The sequence below is a fragment of the Esox lucius genome, chromosome 18, assembly GCF_011004845.1.
Source record: "Esox lucius isolate fEsoLuc1 chromosome 18, fEsoLuc1.pri, whole genome shotgun sequence".
Lineage (NCBI taxonomy): Eukaryota > Metazoa > Chordata > Actinopteri > Esociformes > Esocidae > Esox > Esox lucius.
The window spans coordinates 26236115-26259972 of NC_047586.1; the positions used below are offsets into that span (position 1 = coordinate 26236115).

Consider the following 23858-nt stretch of genomic DNA (forward strand, 5'->3'; position numbering starts at 1 on the left):
CCCAAGAACACCATCCCAACCGTGAAACGTGGAGGTGGAAACATCATTCTTTGGGGATGCTTTTCTGCAAAGAGGACAGGACGACTGCATCGTATTGAGGGGAGGATGGATGAAGCAATGTACCGCGTAGATCTTGGCCAACAACCTCCTTCCCTTAGTAAGAGCATTGAAGATGGGTCGTGGCTGTGTCTTCCAGCATGACAACGATCCGAAACACACAGCCAGGGCAACTAGACAAAGACAAAGGTTCCGCATCCGTTCTGTTGCTTCTTGATCTAAGTGCTGCTTTTGACACTATTGATCACTCCCTTCTCTTAGAGAGACTGGAAACCCATATTGGGCTACGTGGACGTTCTAGCCTGGTTTAAATCTTATTTATCTGAAAGATATCAGTTTGTTAGTTTGGATGACATATCCTCTGACAAGTCAAAGGTATGTTTTGGTGTTCCTCAAGGATCGGTTCTGGGTCCATTATTGTTCTCACTATATATGCTACCCCTGGGTGATGTAATCCAAAATCACACTGTAAATTTTCACTGTTATGCGGATGACACACAGTTATATATCTCAATGAAGCATGAAAAAGCCCCAAAATTAGCTACTTTTGGAAGCTATGCATTTCAGATTTCGGAAGTGGATGACAGAGAACTTCTTGCTTTTAAACTCAGAAAAATAGAAATGTGTCACAGTTTGTCTTCGTGGTGCTGTATGCAAAAAAAGGAGACGAATGCACGGAGGCAGTCAAAGCATATGTATTGCTTTCCTCTATCAAAAAGGAGTTAGCACTCAAATAGCGCACAAGCGCATAAAAATTGCACACAGCAAATCCAGAACAAACTGAACTATAGAACAATACCACACAAAAGACACCGGAAACACAGGAACTTATATATGCGATCTAATGAGGAATGGACACCAGGTGCGTGCAATAACAAGACATGACAGTGCCGTGGGGAGGAGGAGCCGCGCGTCCTCCCACGCGCGTCCTCGTTACAAAATGCTCGTTTTAGGACCCAAGAAACAAGAGCTTTGTTAGCAGATCTCACTGTGAACCTCGACGGCTGCATGGTCGTATCCCAAAAAACTGTAAGAAACCTTGGCGTTACCCTTGAGCCCTGACCCTCTCCTTTGATGAACATGTAAAATATGTCTCAAGAGTTGCTTATTTCATCTTTTACGAAACTGATGCTGCAAACTTTCTGTCAATAACTTCAATTAGTGCTGCACACGGCTGATAGATTCCTAACTAGAACAAAAACATTTGAACACATTACTCCTGTACTAACCTCCTTACACTGGCTGCCTGTTAGGGTTAGGGGTGATTTTAAGGTTTTGTTGTTATCCTATAAATCAATACATGGACTTGCTCCTACTTACCTTGCTGAAATTATCCAGCCATACATACCTACACGTAACCTATGATCGCAAGATGCAGGCCTTTTAATTGTACCTAGAATTTCTAAACAAACAGCCGAAGGCATGGCCTTTTCTCATTGAGCTCCACTACTGTGAATCCCTCCAATGCCTTTGGGGGGCCGAGTCACAGGCTTGTTGTTTTCTCTCTGTTGCCCACTGTCTGGGGCCTCCCCTGGATTGGGCCTCAGTCCCAAGGTCTTATGCTGCTATATTATTGGGCTGGGGGAGTAGGGTCAGTTCACCTTCTCCACTAAGTTCTTCTTCTCCACTATAAATTGTTGTTGATATGAGGGATGCATTTTCTGAATGTTCCCAGTCTCCTCCTGTTTTAAAGTTAGGAGGACATGAGGTCCTGGTCCACACATGCGGAGTACCTGGTTTGGGGGGCCTGTTGCTGTCCTTGTCAAAAGTCCTCCCGGTTGTATAGCAGATCTGACAATTTCAGTTGCCACTGTGCTGACACCTCCCTTCTCCGTGTTGTCCCTGTCATTGTCCATCTGGTCATGCTTCTGACCTGGTCTAAGTTTAAATAGAATCTGGACTTAGCCCACATGCATTTATGCTTTTATAAATTATTACAATTGGACTCTTAATATTTCACCCGGCACAGCCAGAAGAGGACTGGTCACCCCTCTGAGCCTGGGTCCTCTCTAGGTTTCTTCCTAAATTTCGGCCTTAGGGAGTTTTTCCTAGCCACTGAAATTCAACACTATTGTTGTTTGCTCCTTGGGATTTAAGGCTTTTGTAAAAGCACTTTGTGACAACTGCTGATGTAAAAAGGGCTTTATAAACAAATTTGATTGATTGATTTGTGTGACTTGTGTGTGAGTGTGTCTTCAGAAATGTGTGTCATGTGAAGTCGGAACATCAAATTCCAAAGTTAACTACTAAAACAACATTCACAGTAATAGATTAAAGCTTTGAAATAAGAGGTCCCCTGTGATAAATAATGTATCATTCTTCTTGCTTTGCATTCTCTTTGCCAAGGACTACATGATCTTGGGGAGTTCTTCAAGACACAGTTATTATTCAGTGGGGCATGTGAGGATACAGTAAAGGAAAACCCTAAACCCCCTTGAGACGTTATGTCAAGACAGCTAAGAAAAAGGGTGACTAATCAACTGCCAGACATTACGTAAAACCTTGTTTTCATGACAAATACATGACAAATTGAATGCAATAATTATTTAGCATTCTTTTTATAGATTGATTCCGTTCAAGGAGCCTGTGAGTAAACTAAGCTGGTAACACTTCTTCAAATATTACAACAACCTAATGCAAAACATACAGATATTTTCATACTACACTAACCACATGAGCATGCTGCCATCTACTGTTTTCCATGTCGAGTCATAGTCTGACAGCCTTTAACTCCAATTTGATTCACATGTGTTTATGGTTAGAATTTATTGAATCCATGTTTAAAATTACAGGAGGAAATGAGACAAAAACATTATCTAACAGTAAGGTTATAAAGGCAATTGATTATATTTCTCATCATTACATTCAGAGGATAACAATAAGATTCATCACTGCTTAAAAGTGTTCAAAAGGCCTGTGTTTGGATTTACATAGGACCACCTTTATAAACAGTGACCAAAATATTTTTTTTAAGTAGCTAACATTATATTGGAGACAGTGTGGACTAGAAAGAATTTCATGCAAATCACTTTACCACTTGATAGAACTGCATCTTTAATACGGAAAATAGTTCTTAAACAGTTATGTTACACCTTTAACATCCAGCAGACAACAAAAAGTGTCATGAGAAGACTGGTACATTGTTCAGATGAGACATTAAAATGTGTATTTATTCACCTAGAAACACTTCCTGTTTTATTTTATGATCCATGCAAGTTGACTGACAATTTCCAGTGTAACATATAGTACATACTTATATTCATGATAAAAAAAGAAGAAAAAAAAAGAATATTTTTACATGTTAAGTAGATTATACAAAACTACAAAATCTGTTTAGGGGGCACAACACTAGTGGTAGATACTTGGAATCTACTATAATGGGCTGTCTCACATTTCATTTCTCTCTAGTGATGTCATCAGGTGTACTTTGCACACCACTTGAGTTTTGTTCAATCTGGTTCAGTACAGGATGGGTGGGGTTGTGTGGGATGTGTTTGAGCGGTAAGGTGAACACTCCTGCTTTAGTACGTGTTTGGACAAGGCATGAGCTAGTTTAGCCGTGGAACAGTTCCTTTTTTACTCAGAGATTCTGGACATTTTGGGTGTAAAAGGTGTGTAAAAGGATTGGTGATGCAGGGCCCTTTTATATTCTGACTACATTTTTATAAAGCAGTGTTTTGAAATCAAATAAACAACAAAATGACTAACAAAGCAGATGCTACAAGAATTTTTGAGAAAGGGCCAGAATACCTTCGGAAACAGATGGAAGCCAAGAACGATATGGGGGGACGCATGACCGCAGTGGAGATGCTTGCTGCAAGTAAAAAACAGTATGTCAAGAGTCAACAGGTGGTAAACTCTGTGCAGGAGCCAGTCAGTAGCTTTGGATCTGCCTCCGTTAGTAGCAACGGATCTTCTAACCGGAGCTCCAATTGGAGTGGCAGGAACAGTGGAAATAATTTGCCTGCGGGCACAAGCGTTGTGCTAAGAGGGCCCCTCTCCCTGGAGGACAAAAATACAGCCCGTCGGACAAGCTCCAAAAGACGGGACTCCCTTTTACTGTACAGACAGAAATGTGATCTTGTAAAAGTGGGGACAAGTGACAGAAACAAAATGAAGTTGGGGCACAGGTTGCTGCTCAATCCTGTGGATAAGGTGAGTTTACTGACTGAGGACGAGGAAAATAACTCTAAATGTATGACACGCGAAAGACCTGCCAAGGGGTATATATCGAAGGCCGGTTGTTCACAGCCCCAACAGCCAGAAACACAACTTCTGTCCACAGATGAAGAAAGAATGGATATAGGAAACCAGGCATCAAAACAGTCTCCAGGTGTGATGCGGAGACCCGATCACAAAAGAGTTGCTGAAGTTCAGACGAGGGCTCGCAAAGGGGTAGGTCGTTCACACTCGGACATCAGCTCGAGATATTCCAAAAACTTTGCTGACTTTGATGCATTCTTCAAATACTGTGGATTGGATGGCGATGTTGTTAATGCACTGGGCAAAGAGAACTTTTCTTCACGTTCAGATGAAACTGAAAGTAAAATCAGTGCCAGTGTCTCAATGTCAGATGATGGGTTCTCACAGCATAGCAATGAAGACAGTAACGATGCTTTATTAGAGGAGGAGTTGCATGAAACTATTCGACAGGGGACTTCTGTCATTGAGCGCAATGCCAGAGTTATCAAGTGGCTGTACAGTTGTAAAAATGCTAAAGATTCAGGAAAGACATTACGAGATCTAAACTGACTTAGGCTTGTATGTTTTAGCCATGAAACATAACCCAAGGTTTCCTTTCCCCTTCAATGTCATGCCTACTGTCTGTCTGAAGTTATATTATATACTAATATATGTGTAATATAGTATATTTACTTAAGCCAATCGGTTGACATACATTAACATGTTAGGCTACCGACTGCCAAGTCTATCAACAATTAAATGAATGACATTCCTGGGGTTGGGGAGTGAAAAAAAGGAAACAGCATATGCACTATCACAATGCTTTCTTGGCTATTGCAAAATAGTAAGTTATAATTGTCATGTTTGAAGACTTGTATTCCGTGTTACTAGAAATGTCCAATTAGTCAACCAATCAAATCTGAGGTCAAGGTGTAAGTTTATTTTTATTTTTTTATATTAGCTTTTCTCTATTATAGTTGTTATAGTTATTCCTGCAGGGCTGGTTGAAATTGAATTTTTCTGTATTCTTATGTCAATAAGCATGTAATTTCCTCAGGATTATAATCTCATGTGTAGTTCTATTGGAATGCCAAAACAAATGTCACTATTTTTACATTGTTTCTATGGTATAATCAATACTGGCAGAAATACCTTAAGTCATTGACTGAACCTGAGGTAACCTGAACAATGGTTCCTCAAAGGCTGGCAGCCCATTTCACAGACTACAGTGAAAGGCAGTTGTCCCCTCAAACCATCTTCACTCTCTGGAATTATGTCTTATAGACAGAAACATGAGAGGAAGGAAACTTGACACATTACTCATGTTTGTTTGCCAAGTGTTCCAATAAGGCTATGATTACTACCCGATCACCCTCCACCTACAGGTGTATTGTTTTCTGTCTGTGTTAGTCACCGTTTAGCTTTGTCTATGTTAGTGATAATTACTTTTTAATTATTATTCTTGACTCTAGTCTGTGCTTGTAAATTGCAGTACAAATATAATAGAAATAATCAGGACATCTTGATGAGAGCTGAAGAATGTTTGACAGTTTAGGTCTAGGATTTAAAGATGATAATAGAGATATACCCTGAAGCTGATTTGAGGTATTAGCCAACTTACTTTGATGAACATAATAGCAGTGTTATGGACACGTATCCCTTCTAGACCTGTCCAGAAGGGGCTGACAGCAGCACGGAGACAAGTCTCACCCTGCCTCCACATTCCCAAGCATTCAGAAGATTTGAAAACCGCTGTAGCAACAACCCTACTCCGCTTCAGATTAGAGCAGAGGCAGCACATTAACACAATACTAATCTGTACACCCAAAACGTGAGTTGATATAGAGTATTTTTTAAGGTAGCCCCTAGGTGGCAGCATCAGATTGTACCTGAGCTTTGCCATCTAGTTCAAAAAAGTGCATGTCTGTGGCCACTGCACACTGTATTACTTATCACTGTGAATTAAGTTCCTCCCGGAATATTTGATTTTAGTTCAAGTTAAATATATATCATATATGAGCTGGCCATGAATCAATAAAATATTTTATGGACATTTTGACGCTTACATTACCATGAAGAATGTTACACACCTTAGAAGTTGCTGCTTGTGATGTGTTTGTGTGTTGGTGTGTGTGTAATGAGATCAGAGTAACAATTCTCAAAAGGAAGTAGAAACATGGCTGTTGGCGGGAAATGTATGTGTTTTGATATTAAGCATCTTAGGAGCTGGGTGCTGGCTGGGTGTTTGGAGTTGGCAATAGGGTAGAGCCCAGAATCATTTGTATAGCATTGTGTGCAATTCATTGTCCTATCCAGACAAATAGATATTGTTTTCTCCGCCCCTACGTGTTTGAATTGGTGTGAATGGATTTAGGTACAAAGAAATGGTTGGAATGGTAGGAGCGAGACACATTTATTGATTTTTTTGTCACCAATTTCCCAGGAACCCCAGCTAGCAGAACTCCCCTTGGTTAGAACAGGAAGGAGTATTTTCACATGTGGGCCTTTCATGGAAGTTTATCACAAGTGTATTTTATTGACAAAAATACACTCACCTAAAGGATTATTAGGAACACCATACTAATACTGTGTTTGACCCCCTTTCGCTTTCAGAACTGCCTTAGATTCAACAAGGTACTGAAAGCATTCTGTAGAAATGTTGGCCCATATTGATAGGATAGCATCTTGCAGTTGATGGAGATTTGTGGGATGCACATCCAGGGCACGAAGCTCCCGTTCCACCACATCCCAAAGATGCTCTATTGGGTTGAGATCTGGTGACTGTGGGGGCCATTTCAGTACAGTGAACTCATTGTCATGTTCAAGAAACCAATTTGAAATGATTCGAGCTTTGTGACATGGTGCATTATCCTGCAGGAAGTAGCCATCAGAGTATGGTGGTCATAGAGGGATGGACATGGTCAGAAACAATGCTCAGGTAGGCCGTGGCATTTAAACAATGCCCAATTGGCACTAAGGGGCCTAAAGTGTGCCAAGAAAACATCCCCCACACCATTACACTACCACCACCAGCCTGCACAGTGGTAACAAGGCATGATGGATCCATGTTCTCATTCTGTTTACGCCACATTCTGACTCTACCATCTGAATGTCTCAACAGAAATCCAGACTCATCAGACCAGGCCACATTCTTCCAGTCTTCAACTGTCCAATTTTGGTGAGCTCGTGCAAATTGTAGCCTCTTTTCCTATTTGTAGTGGAGATGAGTGGTACCCGGTGGGGTCTTCTGCTGTTGTAGCCCATCCGCCTCAAGGTTGTGCGTGTTGTGGCTTCACAAATGCTTTGCTGCATACCTCGGTTGTAACGAGTGGTTATTTCAGTCAAAGTTGCTCTTCTATCAGCTTGAATCAGTTGGCCCATTCTCCTCTGACCTCTAGCATCAACAAGGCATTTTCGCCCACAGGACTGCCGCATACTGGATGTTTTTCCCTTTTCACACCATTCTTTGTAAACCCTAGAAATGGTTGTGCGTGAAAATCCAAGTAACTGAGCAGATTGTGAAATACTCAGACCGGCCCGTCTGGCACCAACAACCATGCCACGCTCAAAATTGCTTAAATCACCTTTCTTTCCCATTCTGACATTCAGTTTGGAGTTCAGGAGATTGTCTTGACCAGGACCACACCCCTAAATGCATTGAAGCAACTGCCATGTGATTGGTTGATTAGATAATTGCATTAATGAGAAATTGAATAGGTGTTCCTAATAATTCTTTAGGTGAGTGTATATCCCCCATTGTATTTTGTTACCTGTACCGGTTGTTATTCTTGGTAACATCTCAACATGTAACTGTTTTTGTACTCCCCTTAAAATAAACGTTAACCTGTAAATACAATAAATTCTGAATCAGTCCTGTGTTTATCTTGTTCCCAAGCATACCACCCCCACCTCTGCAAGATGACTGAAACAAAAGCCAATTGATAAGTGAATGACACTGGGGGTATTTCAGAAAGCAGGGTTTAGTGAAAACTCTGGGTTTACCCTAGGTTTTTCAAAGAGCCAGTTCAGCATTTCTCTGAGTCAGTTACTACGACAGCATACTCCATGAAGCTAACCTGCTTGCTAGCAGATTTTATTCAACTAACCCTGAGTTTGTCCTACACTTTAACTGGAACCTGCCATATGAATGTGTCAGACATGGTGTGTCCTGTTCTCGAAGAGCCAGTTGATATTGATGCCCAAATAGCAGAAATCTATTGGGATACCATTACTGTTTTTCTACACATTCAAACATTTTCTCAGGACCGGTTTCAGGATGAAATTACTGAGGTGGCATTTCTTATCAATGGGTGGGCATATCTAATTCATATACCATTTGCAGTGTTTAAGGGGAAACAAAACAGGGGGCCACAGATTCTACTTGCGGGGCACTGCCCTCCACCCCCCCTCCCCTTGGATCCAGGCTTGATTTATCTGAACAATATTCTCAGCCCTCATATCTCTCCTAGTACACATTGTGGACATGCTCTCAGTTTGGAACACATTCTTTGTGTTACAGTTTTCTGCATTACATCGGTGACGCTGAGCTTATTTCCAAGGCAACCGTCTGTTGGGCTGTCAGAGGTGTGACTCTTGTTTACTGTACACTTTTGTAGTGTTCCCAAGTCACAGACCCACAAAACTCAAAGAAGAATTCCACAAAATTGCAGGTACCAGTCTAAACAGTAATCAGTTTATGTAGTATGAAGCTTTGAGAATTGAAGCACTAATAAGTTAATATTTTAGGATTTGCAGGTGTGATTGGCTGCATAGATGGTACTCATATTCCTATCACAGCTCCTTTAGTAAATTAAGGAGATTATGCAAACAGGAAGTCTTTCTTCAACATTAATGTGCAAGTAGGTCAACAAAGAATTGTACCATTACAAGAAAATCTGTGTGCCAATGTGTGTCTAGGACGAATGGGTGGGCATCACTGAGCTAACACTGGCAAAAGGATGAATGTGCATATATAATTAATTTGAATGACTCACCTATTATGTAGGCTATTGTGCCTTCAGGGGTGGTTGGGTCTGGTGAGCTTCCTCCAGAGATGCTTTCAGCCATAGTTTTTCCACAGTTTTGACTGAGGGCATCTCTACATCCTCTGTGAGTGGTGGCTCTTTTTCAGCCTTTTTATTATTTGCTTTAAAGGAAATCCAATTTCACGTCCAGCAAGCACACATTTGGAGAATTGAATGCATAAAGGCATTTAGGGATTACTTTCAAATAGACAGTATTAAATATCTATCTATCTACTCATCACGCACAAATGTTTGCATATTTAAATATTTTAAATGGCCTAAATCAGTGGTTCCAACCATTTTCCTATTGTACCACCCTCTGAATTTTTACCTGCACTCAAACCCCCTATATATTTCAGATATAGTAAAATACAATATAGTATTTTCATAGTGTCTAGCTGTACTCAAACTGTACTTGTAATCCTCGTTGGGAACCTCTGGCCTACTGTCAAATCTCTGCTCAACAGATTGGATTAATTGTGCGAGTGAATTTATATCATTATTTTATAGAAAGATCGCTTTTAGGTTATCCATCACTTCCCCTTTTCCATATCCAAAACCAAAACACTCCAACGTGTGAGCTTCTTGTCACGTGTCAGAAAATGCCTTTGCAAAACAAAACAAGTGAAAAAAGCAAATGGTTGACAGCAGTGATAACCAATCAGCGGATGGAATTCCGGGTAGCAACACAAATAATAAAATGAAGGCATCCAATCAAAGAAAGACAGGAGGTGTGCCAAATTCGACAAATGATTCGGTTTACTTCCGTCAATATTTCCTAAGGTAAGCTATTTTCGAAGTATATTTCATTTATTTTGTTTTCTTTGTTGTATGGGAATATATATTTTTAGAAACACAACTGACTTTAGAGTCTTCTCATCTGAATCCTCATACTCGTTTGTGTGTTAGTTGTCATTTACTTTTGTTTTTTGTACAATCAGAAATAGCTAGCCAGTCTGGCTCATGACTGCGGGACTGTACTGTAACGTTTATCAAGGATTTTACTATTCTTAAGCCTGATTCTTTATTGCACTATTACAACATTAATAATGGATGATTTTCTTGCTACAAATATATTAGTCTCTCTTTACAGTGATTGAATCGTGGCAATACAGAAAGGTAGTTTAATTAAACAAGGTGGATTAAGTGACAGCGACTGTCCTCGCACACACCACGGGTGAAGGATGCCTTTTTTGGGCCAAGACTGGAGGTCACCAGGATGGAGCTGGATCAAGACCGAGGATGGCTGGAAGAGGATTGAGTTCTATGGAGATGAACTGGGTGACAATAGCAATAACGGAATAGACTTGGAAGAGTAAGTGCTGTTAAGCTAATGGCGCAGATTGTGCTCTGGCTTTTGTTAATAATGAAATTAACGTTAACCCTGCCAGTAAGAAAGAGTACGCGTTTGTGTCTAACCACTGTACCAATCCAAAGGTCAAATTCTGTTTAGCTAACTTTTACATTTCAGTGGAAAATAATGCTCTTTTGCCCCCATAATCATGAAAGATAAAGGATCTGTAAGCATTCTAATTGGAGGGTTGGTTGAAAAATCCATCTGAATGTCTTCTCCAATTCACCCAAACTATTATTATAATTATCATACAGTATATTTACCAACAGTTTCAATACTATTAACCCACTGATTTAAAAAATATATATTTATAGTAGTCAAGAACCTGTTCACATTTTCTATAACGACCAGGCCAAAAGCATAATTGCAAGAGGAAAATTGTTGTATCTCTCTTGTAACTGTAGTTCAGTTTGTCATACCGTTTTTTAGTGAGACTGAAATAGAACTTGTAAAGAAATAAAAATGGGATTTGATTGTCTGCCAGGGTACAGCATTTTTTTTTGTGTGTTAGGGCTTTCTAGGACCCTTGGGCCATTCCTTCCCTCCCCTGAGCATACATTTTAGACATCCCTTAAACCTACCCTTGATAAGGATAATGGAAAAATGACCCTCCTTCTTGGCAACCAGTATGGTACTTTTTTACTGCTAAAACGTCAGATCATATTGATGCATACTATATGATTAGGATAATAAAGGAAAGATAAGGAACTCTAGGACGTTTTTGAGAATGAGAAAGTACTAACAATTAATATTTCTTAAAAATTATAAAATGTAAAAATTATTTGTCTGAAACATGTTAATTTGAAAAATACGTGATTGTTTCTGCAAGCCAGAATGTTAAATACATATAGAAATCCAGTAAGAATTTGGACATACAGACGGGTGACAAATTAAAAGAAAAACCAACAAAGTATCTCAGTAAGGTGTTGGGCCACCACATGCCACCAAAACAGCTTTAATACCCCTTTCATAGATTCTAAGAGTCTCTGGAACTCTACTGGATATATGGAACACCATTCCTCCAAAAGATATTCCCTCATTTGGTGTTTTGATGATGATGGTGTGCGTGGTCTAACACATCAGTCTAAAATCTCCCATAGTTGATTAATTGGGGGTCAGCTGGGCCTGCTCAGCATTTTTATACATTCCAAAAAGCATGATAGGATTTGTATTTCTATATTGTTTCATGCAGTACCCCTGTATGAAAGCATTTGCATTTGTAATGTTCCACCACTCATTTATTCATGTTTTTCCTCTAATTTGTCACCTGTCTCTACTATGCCTGTTGTCTCCTGATTTTTGTCATTATGTTGGGGATTACACCTTAACAAAATATTTCTGTTAACCCAACTTCCAAGTATATGGTAGTATGTGCACATTGTTCTGCTGTTTCTTTTTCTTTTTTTTCTTCTATTGTCAAATTGTTGAGCAACATTTACCTCAGATAACTTCTTGCTGACTCGGAGAAGACTTCAGTTGCATTTAGCTAATAGTTTCCATAATGTACATTATGTCAGGATAATGTAGATGTATGTCACAATACAAGATGAGTGGGTGATATACATACCGGTGGCTCAAAAAGTTATGTTATTATTACTTTGCTTAGTACATATTTACTTTTGTTGGTGGGTGACAGTCAGGATGGGCAACCCATAAAGTAAATTAACATTCTGGCTTGTAGAGACAGTTATATTTTCTTAGGCTAACTGATTATCCATTCTAGCTAGATTTTCCATAGGGTTGTCAGTCTAACAGTACTAACACACAACTACCACTTTGTATTCTATCATTTATTGCTATAGGCGTAGGGTTTCAGTTTCTCACAATGCACAAATCCTTTTAAAAATTATGAGAGTTGGAGTGAACTCAAGTGAAACACTGTAATACTGACAAGAGGTATAAGTCATGGAAGAGCCCATCCATTTGGCTGTGTATTGTTACTAAAATACTGAGGGACCTCAAGACATTCAATAATTAAAAGAAATCCCGTAATTACAGCCTGTCATGACTAAGACGTCATTGCTACAGACTGATGCCATTTAAGGTTAGGGCTGATGAGGCAAGGCCCAGAGAGAAGTTATTGGGTCAGCGTATGAAAACGTATCCAACTGGGGTGTTTTCAAATTCCCCCCAAACAATGTGTTGTTGCTCTAGTATTGTCTGTTCCAAAACATGTTTCAACAAAGAACTTTTACATCTAACCATTCAACTCGGGGTTCCTTTTAGTTCTGTAAATGGTTGTTATAATTTAATTTACTATTCAAATATTTAAGTGTTAATATATAAGTATTAAGTGTTATTCAATACATGAGTAACTATGATTGTTGGTTCTTCCAAACCTGAATTAGCATCAATAAGTATTTACCCAATATGGAAAGCATTCTTCAAGGTTCCTTCTTCAATCCGCCTTTCATCATTTTCCATCATTATCGATCATTATAATTTTTTTTTTTGTAAGAGAGACATGAGTAAACTACAACTTCTGTTTAAGAAAAAAATTGAATTCAACAGCCGAAGAGGGTTTGGTTAACTTTATTAACATACTTTCATAATATACAAACATTAACAACATTCAATATCTACATTTGAAGCTTTACATAACCAGGCACACGAATAAAGATGGCAATAAGACAAGCAAAAAACTAAAAAAAAAAAATTTTTATAAAAAAATATACAAAATAAATAAGAACAGAGCACACTGCACAGTATTCACAAATAACATAAAAGGTCTTGTATGCATCATAATAAGTTGAACGTTTCCAAAGCAGCAATACGTTTTAAAGCAGGTTTGTTTCTAACAAATCTTAGTGAATGTACAAAAATATTATAATAAATAATTAAACTCTGTTTCTTTCAAAAGATTCTATTGTAGGGGACATTTTAAGTAATCTGCATTTGTGTATAAAAAAATTAGCTAAACCAGTAAGATTATTAACCAGAATGTTTTTATATTTAATTTCTTGAAACAATCCACACTTTATATCATAATTGGGAATATTCCTATTTTTGGAGTATTGCTCATTATGCAATTCTAACTAGAAATGGGCAATTCAATCACAATTAAAAAAGATATGTTCAATTGTCTCAATACAGTTTCCACAGAAAGCACAGTCGTTACGCTCAACATAAAATTTATATTTTAAGAATTAATTAGGCGGATAGATATTTAACATTTTAAATTGGTTTCCTTTTGCTTTGGAGGGACAGAGAAGGACAAATATTCTGTTCAAATTTTTTTTGTAACAGGCTTTGACAGATTTTTAGCTGTTCTAGGAAATGTTCTTCAGAGAACTTTCCTAATATGTTTGTTATTACACCTTTTGTCCCATAAACAGTAACCATTTATGTATTGTGGTAGGAAGCAAGGAGATGCATCTGAGTATGATAGCATGCCTTTAATTAACAATAGAATACTAATGGGTATAGCGTTCGTGACTGTGCAATACTGCTTGAGTTACCAAGGAGTACTATGTTTTATCATGAAGCTATTATAGCTGAGAATGTTACCACTTTCATCCAGTAAATCTCTAACAGACCAGATCTTTTTCCTCATCCATTCTTAAAAAAATATGGTTTTGTTGCAATACAATACATTGGGTACAGTGGGTATAGAAAAGAATCACCCCCCTTTAAAATAATATTTTTTTTTTGCTTTGCAGCCTGAAATGAAAATGGACAAAAACGATTTTTGTTTAATTCAGCTGTATTTACAACTTCCAAGTGAAAGATATAATACCAACTTGTCAGAAAAAAATAAAAAACAGAATTACTGAGTTGGAAAAAGAATCACCCCCCTCCTAAAAATTACTCGTAAACCCAACCAGGTGTAGTTAATCACCTTCTCAATAGCACACAAAGCCAATTGACTTTCAACTGTGATCAGCTGTGGTCATTTTGATTAGCTCAGCATGAAACAAGCTTTTCCTGAAGCATTTAAGTCCTTGGTAGTGCAACTGAAGAAAACAATCAACTATGGGTGGCAAGGCATTGTCAAAAGAACTCTGGGATAAAGTTGTGGACAGGCACAAAAAAAAGGCTTTATCAGTGCCTAGAAACACAGTAAAGTCTATTATTAAGAAGTGGAAGGTATTTGGTACAACACAGACCCTCCCTGGGTCAGGATGTCACTCCAAACTGGATGAAAGAGCCTGGAGGAAATTGGTCAGAGAGGCTACCAAGAGGCCTACAGCAACTCTGAAGCTGAAGTTGTAGGAATTCATGTGACAACAATATCTCATTCTTCACAAATGTGGCTTGTATGGGAGGGTTGCAAGAAAAAAGCCACTCCTCAAGAAAGGCCATATGCAGTCACGACTGAGCTTTGCCAAAACGCACCTTGAAGATTCTAAGGCCACGTGGAAAAAGGTGTTATGGTCAGATGAGACTAAAATTTAATTATTTTGCCTCAACGCCAAACGATATGTCTGGCGAAAATCCAATACAGCTCACCATCCAAATAACGCCATTCCTACAGTAAAGCATGGAAGTGGTAATATCATGTTATGGGGTTGTTTCTCTGCAGCAGGGACTAGAGAACTTGTCAGGATAGAAGAAAAAATTGATGGGGCAAAATACTGTCAAATTCTTGAGGAAAATCTGCTGTTCTCTGCCAGAAAGTTGTCAATGGGAAGAAGATTTACCTTCCAACATGACAATGACCCAAAGCACACAGCAAAACTGACCACACTGACTTAAACCCCATTGAAAATCTGTGGAATGACTTGAAGACAGCAGTCCACAAATGGTCACCATCAAATGTAACTGAACTTGAGCAGTTCTGCAAAGAAGAGTGGTCAAATATTGCAACATCTAAATGTGCAAAGTTAGTAGAGACATATCCCAACAGACAAAAAATTCAGCTCCTTTGTTTTCCTTAAGTTTGTTTTGTATGCTCAGTGTTTGTTTTTTATTAAATACAACTACATCGAATATATTCGCCTGCGCCTGGTTCCTCCACTACCGCCACCTCGTTACAGGGTGATCCTTTTTCCAACTCCGTGATTGTTTTTTAATTTATTTTTGACATGTTGGTGTTATAACTTTCACTTGGATGTTATAAGTTGCACTGAGTAAATACAGCTGAATGAAACAAACTGTGTCTGTCTTGATTTCAGGTTGCAAAGCAACAAAATGTGATTATTTTAAAGGGGGGTGATTCTTTTCTATACCCACTGTATCTATTATTCCATACAGGAGTATTGTGTGGAGTGAAATTGTGCTATAATTTCCAATATAGCAGCACTTGTTGGTAAAAGTTAGAGCATTTTATAGGGAGTTTGTTGATATTAAAGTCACATTGAGGTAGTATATCTAGTCCTCCAATCCTTTTAAAGATAGTTAAAGGCACACTGAACCACAGGCTATCCATATTGCAGAGAAAAGATTGTAACCATTTCAGTTTTAACATGCCATTTGTACTATCAAAATCAATAACATTCAGACCCCCTTCATCATAGATTTTTAAGATGTCACCCTTCCTTATATAGTGAACCTAATAAAGTCACCACCATATCAAAAGCTTTCTTAAAATCTAAAAATAAAATTAATCCATCATCCTCTATCATTTCCCCATAGTCTATCAGATCCATGGCTGGTCGGATATTTTGTATTAATCTTTCCTTTGTAAAGCCAGATTGCATTTCACTTACAGTTTGAGTTATGCTTTTTTTTATCTATTGGCAAACAAGTAAGAATATTTTGTAATCACTGTTCAATAATGTTATGGATCTAAGGAAATCGATGTATTTGCAGTCTTTACCAGGTTTAGGTAGTAATGTAATTATATCTTGTTTCAAAGTAGGCATAGGACAATTATTCTCAATACATTCAATAAATGCATTAAAGTATATCTCTTAGATCATCCCAGAAAAACTTTTGAAGTTAGGCCATCACTGCCAAGTGATTTATTTAAGGTTAGGTTCTTCACAGCTGTGTCGAGTTCTACTATTTGAAAGTGTGCCTCACAAATCTCTTTAAAATGTGATTCTATAGTAGAGATGTCTTTTAATTTTCTCAAAAAAGCATTGCAGTTATTTATAAGAGTAGGACAAGGAATACAAATACAAAAAGTTACAATACATCAACAATGAATTTTGGTTCTGTTCTTTCAATCCCATTAATATACAGTGAATTAATAGAATTCCTTCCTTGGCAAGTCTGTAAAAATAAGAGATTTTTCTATCTGCTTTGGCGTGGATCTTATGAAGGCACCATTAGCTTTTTTAATGTAGATATAATCTGATTTTGTTTGTAGAATTAGTATTTCCTTTTTTCCTCAACCGATTAATTAGATTTTTTACTGAGTGCATTCATCTCATTAATCCAATCAAACTCTGTCTCTGCACTGAAAGAAATAGAGAATTCCCAAATCTGAATTTAAGATATTCCAATCTACATCTGTATGTGCCCAAATCACAGTTGTTTTTAATTTTTCCAATCATAGTTTCCTTACAGTAAGATGCATTCTAAAGGTTGTCAGCATTAAAGTTCCAATACCCCTTATTAAAAGGTGTATGGATTGTGGGTTTCAAACTCAGGGATATGATGCAATGGTCAGTGAAATGAGAGGCTGAAATGGAAGTGTCATGAGCATATGTGGCTAAATTATTTGAGATAAGCCAGTAATCAATTCTGGATTTACTGGAACCATTGGGTTTAAGCCATGAAAATTGCTTGATATCTGGGTTTTGAACTCTCCAAATGTCCAGTAAAGCATGCACAACACAAAAACTTGAAATATAATTATTATAATGATATCTGTCAGCTCAATCAATCAAATGTATTTATAAAGCCCTTTTTACAACAGCAGTTGTCACAGTCCTTTTACAGAAACACCCGGCCTTAAATCCCAAGGAGCAAACAACAGTAGTGTTGAATATCAGTGGCTAGGAAAAACTCCCTAAGAAGGCCGAAATTTATGTGGGCTAAATCCAGAGTCTATTTAATTTAGACTAGTTCAGAAGCATGACCAGATGGACATGGACAGGGACAGCAACGGGCCCCGCAAACCAGGTACTCCGCAATTGTGGACCAGGACCTCATGTCCTCCTAAAGTTTAAAACGAGAGGAGACTGGGAAAATTCTGAAAATGCATTCCTCATATCAATAAAGATTTATAGTGGAGAAGGATAACTTAGTGGGGAAGGAGAACTGACCCAATCCCCCAGCACAATAGTATAGCAGCGTAAGACTGGTGGAGAGTTTGGAATCTGATTGATTGCTTCTGTGGACAGGTGTCTTTTATACAGGTAACAAGCTGAGACAAGGAGCACTCCCTTCAAGATTGTGCTCCTAATCTCAGCTCGTTACCTGTATAAAAGACACATGGGAGCCAGAAATCTTTCTGACTGAAGAGGGGATGAAATACTTATTTCACTCATTAAAATGCAAATCAATGTAATATATTTTTGACATGCGTTTATCCTTGTTGATATGAGGAATGCATTTTCTCACGTTTTGAACTTAGGAGGACATGAGGTCCTGGCCCACATCTGCAGAGTACCTGGCTTGAAAGACCCGTTGCTGACCCTATCCAAAGTCCTCCTGGTTGTGTTGCAGATCAGTCCTCTTCTGGCTGTGCCGGGTGAACATATTAAGAGTACAATTGTAATAATTAATAAATGCATGTGGGTCCAGAGTCTATTTAAACTTAGTCCAGGTCGGAAGCATGACCAGATGGACAAGGAAAGGGACAACCCTGGGGAGTGGGAGGTGTCAGCACAGTGGCAGCTGAAATCGTCTGGTATCATCTTGATCTGCAACACAACCAGGAGGACTTTGGACAGGGAAAGCAACGGGTCTTTCAAGCCTGGTACTCTGGAGGTGTCGGCCAAGACCTCATGTCCTCCTTAGTTTAAAACAAGGCAGGAGACAGGGAAAATTTAGAAAATGCATTCCTTAGATCTACAAGGATTTATAGTGGAGAAGGAGAACTGACCCTACTCCCCCAGCACAATAATATAGCAGCATCAGACCTTGAGGCTGAGACGGGGGTCCAGTGACACTGTGGCCCTATCCGGGGGAGTCCCCGGACAAAGACTGCTGCTACGCTACTCGTATGGATGTGTATAGTTAACTTAATACAAATGTTAATGCAATCCCACATTGCATTTTCATTATCAACTTTTGCTTACATTATTTAATTTTTTTCATTCATTCATCTTCATCCGCTTATCCGGTATCGGGTCGCGGGTGCAGCAGCTCCAGCAGGGGACCCCAAACTTCCCTTTCCCAAGCCACATTTGCCAGCTCTGACTAGGGCATCCCGAGGCATTCCCAGGCCAGTGTCCAAATATAATCTCCCCACCTAGTCCTGGGTCTACCCTGAGGTCTCCTCCCAGCTGGATGTGCCTGGAACACCTCCCTAGGGAGACTTCCTGGGGCCATCCTTACCAGATGCCCGAACCACCTCAACTGGCTCCTTTCGATGCAAAGGAGCAGCGGCTCTACTCCGAGTTCCTCCTGGATGACTGAGCTTCTCACCCTGTCTCTAAGGGAGAAGCCAGCCACCCTTCTGAGAAAACACATTTCAGCCGCTTGTACTCGCAATCTAGTTCTTTCGGTCATGACCCAGCCTTCATGACCATAGGTGAGGGTAGGAATGAAAATTGACCGGTATATCGAGAGCTTTGCCTTCCGGCTCAGCTCTCTTTTCGTCACAACGGTGCGGTAAAGTGAATGCAATACTGCCTCCGCTGCTTCGATTCTTTGGCCAATCTCCCGCTCCACTGTCCCATCACTCACGAACAAGACCCCAAGATACTTGAACTCCTTTACTTGGGGTAATGCCTCATTCCCTATCCGGAGGATGCACTCCATTGATTTCCTTAGAACCATGGCCTCAGATTTAGAGGTGCTAATCCTCATCCCAACCACTTCGCACTCGGCTGCGAACCGGTCCAGTAAATTCTGAAGGTCACAGACCAATGATGCCATCAGGACCACATCATCCGCAAAAAGCAGCGATCGGATCCGCAGCCCAACGAACTGCAACCCCTCCCCACCCCGACTACACCTCGATATCCTGTCCATAAAAGTTACAAACAGGATTTGTGACAAAGCGTCAACTCTCTGCCGAACCCCCCTTTCCAGTACCTTTGAGTAGACTTTCCCAGGGAGGCTGAGAAGTGTGATACCCCTGTAATTGGCACACACCCTCTGGTCCCCCTTTTTGAACAGGGGAACCACCACCCCGTTCCGCCACTCCTTTGGCACTGTCCCCGACTCCCACGCAATGTTGAAGAGGCGTGCATTTTTTCAGTCCGTTTGAAAATTAACTGTCACAACCCCCAAAATATTTTCGCCTAACGGATTTTCTCATCCTCTGTCTCGTTTTGGGCTGCATATGCTGCTGGTATTCCTTTTGCGTTCAGGACACAAACCTGATCCTTGACTATTGAAATCTGAGGAGTAACCACTCCTGTAACCACATGGACCTGTTTGTTTTCAATTTCAATTAATTGCAGACTGTCGGCCATGCTTGATAAATGAAACTTTTACCATACCCTGTAGGAAGGCACTCCAAAACAACAATTTGTTTCAGAACAGCATTTAAGCAGAGAAGTTGTAATGGCTATATCTCAGAAACAGAACTTAATTCTGTTCTTCCAAAACAGAAATAAGTTCTGTTTCTGATATGTTTCAACCTAGGTAGGAAATAAAATCTTGCCAACACTAACTTAGCATAGCATAGCATCATCTTCCGCTTATCCGGGGCCGGGTCGCGGGGGCAGCAGTCTAAGCAGGGATGCCCAGACTTCCCTCTCCCCAGACACTTCCTCCAGCTCTTCCGGGGGGACACCGATGCGTTCCCAGGCCAGCCGGGAGACATAGTCCCTCCAGCGTGTTCTAGGTCTTCCCTGGGGTCTCTTCCCGTTGGGACGGGACCTGAACAACTTCCCAGGAAGGCGTTCCGGAGGCATCCGAAATAGATGCCCAAGCCACCTCAGCTGACCCCTCTCGATGTGGAGGAGCAGCGGCTCTACTCTGAGCTCCTCCCGGGTGACCGAGCTTCTCACCCTATCTCTAAGGGATCGCCCGGCCACCCTGCGGAGAAAGCTCATTTCGGCCGCCTGTATCCGGGATCTTGTCCTTTCGGTCATGACCCAAAGCTCATGACCATAGGTGAGAGTAGGAACGTAGATTGACTGGTAAATCGAGAGCTTCGCCTTGCGGCTCAGCTCTTTCTTCACCACGACAGACCGATACATCGACTGCATTACTGCAGAAGCTGCACTGATCCGTCTGTCAATCTCCCGTTCCATCCTTCCCTCACTCGTGAACAAGACCCCTAGATACTTAAACTCCTCCACTTGAGGCAGGCACTCTCCACCAACCTGAAGTGGGCAAGCCACCCTTTTCCGACTGAGGACCATGGCCTCGGATTTGGAGGTACTGATTTTCATCCCCACCGCTTCACACTCGGCTGCAAACCGTCCAAGTGCATGCTGAAGGTCCTGGCTTGAAGGGGCCAACACGACAACATCATCCGCAAAGAGCAGAGACGAAATCGTGTGGTCCCCAAACCTGACACCCTCGGGCCCCTGGCTGCGCCTAGAAATTCTGTCCATAAAAATTACGAACAGAACCGGTGACAAAGGGCAGCCCTGCCGGAGTCCAACATGCACAGGGAACAAGTCTGACTTACTGCCGGCAATGCGGACCATGCTCCTGCTTCGGTCATACAGGGACCTGACAGCCCTTAGCAAAGGACCCAGGACCCCATATTCCCGAAGCACTCTCCACAGGATGCCGCGAGGGACACAGTCGAATGCCTTCTCCAAATCCACAAAACACATGTGGACTGGTTGGGCAAACTCCCATGAAACCCTCCATCACCCTGTAGAGGGTATAGAGCTGGTCCAGTGTTCCACGGCCTGGACGAAAACCACACTGTTCCTCCTGAATCCGAGGTTCTACTATCGGCCGTATTCTCCTCTCCAGAACCCTGGCATAGACTTTCCCGGGGAGGCTGAGAAGTGTGATCCCCCTATAGTTGGAACACACCCTCCGGTCCCCCTTCTTAAAAAGAGGGACCACCACCCCGGTCTGCCATCCCAGAGGCACTGTCCCCGACTGCCACGCGATGTTGCACAGGCGTGTCAGCCAAGACAGCCCCACAACATCCAGAGACTTGAGGTACTCAGGGCGGATCTCATCCACCCCCGGTGCCTTGCCACCGAGGAGTTTCTTAACCACCTCGGTGACTTCAGCCCGGGTGATGGACGAGTCCACCTCTGAGCCCTCATCCTCTGCTTCCTCAATGGAAGACGTGACGGCGGGTTTGAGGAGATCCTCGAAGTACTCCTTCCACCGCCCGACGACATCCCCAGTTGAGGTCAACAGCTGCCCACCTCCACTGTAAACAGCGTTGGTAGGGCACTGTTTCCCTCTCCTGAGGCGCCGGATGGTTTGCCAGAATCTCTTCGAGGCCAGCCGATAGTCCTTCTCCTTGGCCTCACCGAACTCCTCCCAGGCCCGAGTTTTTGCCTCCACAACCACCCGGGCTGCAGTCCGCTTGGCCTGTCGGTACCCGTCAGCTGCCTCTGGAGTCCCACAAGCCAACCAGGCCTGATAGGACTCCTTCTTCAGCTTGACAGCATCCCTTACTTCCGGTGTCCACCACCGGGTTCGGGGATTGCCGCCTCGACAGGCACCGGAGACCTTACGGCCACAGCTCCGAGCGGCCGCTTCGACAATGGCGGTGGAGAACATGGTCCACTCGGACTCAATATCTCCAGCCTCCCTCGGGATCCAGTCAAAGCTCTGCCGGAGGTGGGAGTTAAAGATCTCTCTGACAGGAGACTCGGCCAGACGTTCCCAGCAGACCCTTACAGTACGCTTGGGCCTGCCGAGTCTGTCCAGCTTCCTCCCCCGCCATCGGATCCAACTCACAACCAGGTGGTGATCAGTTGACAGCTCCGCCCCTCTCTTCACCCGAGTGTCCAAGACATGTGGCCGCAGGTCAGATGAAACGACAACAAAGTCGATCATCGACCTGCGGCCTAGGGTGTCCTGGTGCCACGTGCACTGATGGACACCCTTATGCTTGAACATGGTGTTCGTTATGGACAAACTGTGACTAGCACAGAAGTCCAATAACTGAACACCGCTCGGGTTCAGATCAGGGGGGCCGTTCCTCCCAATCACGCCCCTCCAGGTGTCACTGTCGTTGCCCATGTGGGCGTTGAAGTCCCCCAGTAGAACGATAGAGTCCCCAGTCGGAGCACTTTCCAGCACCCCTCCCAGAGACTCCAAGAAGGTCGGGTACTCTGCACTGCCGTTCGGCCCGTAGGCACAAACAACAGTGAGAGACCTATCCCCGACCCGTAGGCGCAGGGAAACGACCCTCTCGTTCACCGGGGTAAACTCCAACACATGGCGGCAGAGCTGGGGAGCTATAAGCAAACCCACACCAGCCCGCCGCCTCTCACCATGGGCAACTCCAGAGTGGTGAAGAGTCCATCCTCTCTCAAGGAGTGTGGTTCCAGAGCCCAAGCCGTGCGTAGAGGTGATCCCGACTACCTCTAGTCGGAACCTCTCAACCTCACGCACCATCTCAGGCTCCTTCCCCGCCAGCGAGGTGACATTCCACGTCCCTAGAGCTAGTTTCCGTGTCCGGGGATCGGGTTGTCTAGGCCCCCGCCTTCGACTGCCGCCCGATCCTCTCTGCACCGGCCCCTTATGGTCCCTCCTGTGGGTGGTGAGCCCACGGGAGGGCGGCCCCATGTCGCTCATTTAAGCAGAGAAGTTGTAATGGCTATATCTCAGAAACAGAACTTAATTCTGTTCTTCCAAAACAGAAATAAGTTCTGTTTCTGATATGTTTCAACCTAGGTAGGAAATAAAATCTTGCCAACACTAACTTGTCAATATCATTATTAGTGATTGCAGGGAATTCAGCTAAATTTTCAATTGTAATTTCTATTCTGTCTTGAGCATCTGACCAGGAAATCAAATAGCTTTCAAAATGATCTGTAAAATTCAACATTACTTGGACTAGCCCTGCAGTTGCCCTTGTACCCATACATCTATGATTGTCGCTTACCTATATACAGTTGGCACCTTAAACAGTGTCCCGCCTTCAGAGAATGACTGACAAGGCCATAAAACATGAAATGGCAATCGAATTGCAATGTAATTTTCTCATTAAGTTAGGAAAACTACATTAAAGCATGGAAATTCAGTTGCAAAGGGTGGCGCTGTTTCTCCCTTCACATTTTAATTAACATTTTAATTTTGTT

The 23858-nt window shown here is 41.7% G+C and overlaps 2 protein-coding genes across 4 annotated transcripts in view; both read left to right on the plus strand.

Moving 5' to 3' along the window:
* Positions 1-3530: 3530 nt before the first annotated feature.
* Positions 3531-6274, plus strand: fam110c (family with sequence similarity 110 member C). The gene has a single exon (XM_020056060.2). It carries the CDS (start codon positions 3757-3759, stop codon positions 4807-4809), a length of 1053 nt encoding a protein of 350 aa, XP_019911619.2. The 5' UTR covers positions 3531-3756; the 3' UTR covers positions 4810-6274.
* Positions 6275-9984: 3710 nt separating this feature from the next.
* Positions 9985-23858, plus strand: part of fbxo25 (F-box protein 25) — a 37667-nt gene continuing 23793 nt past the window's right edge. For 2 of the 3 annotated variants that reach the window (XM_010904059.3, XM_010904061.3), the window contains exons 1-2: positions 9985-10046; positions 10357-10578. In XM_010904059.3, the coding sequence (XP_010902361.1) occupies positions 10448-10578 (131 nt within the window). In that variant the 5' untranslated portion in view covers positions 9985-10046; positions 10357-10447. Of the gene's footprint in view, positions 10047-10356; positions 10579-23858 lie in introns of those variants that run through there. The other variant, XM_013138444.3, reaches the window with a different exon arrangement.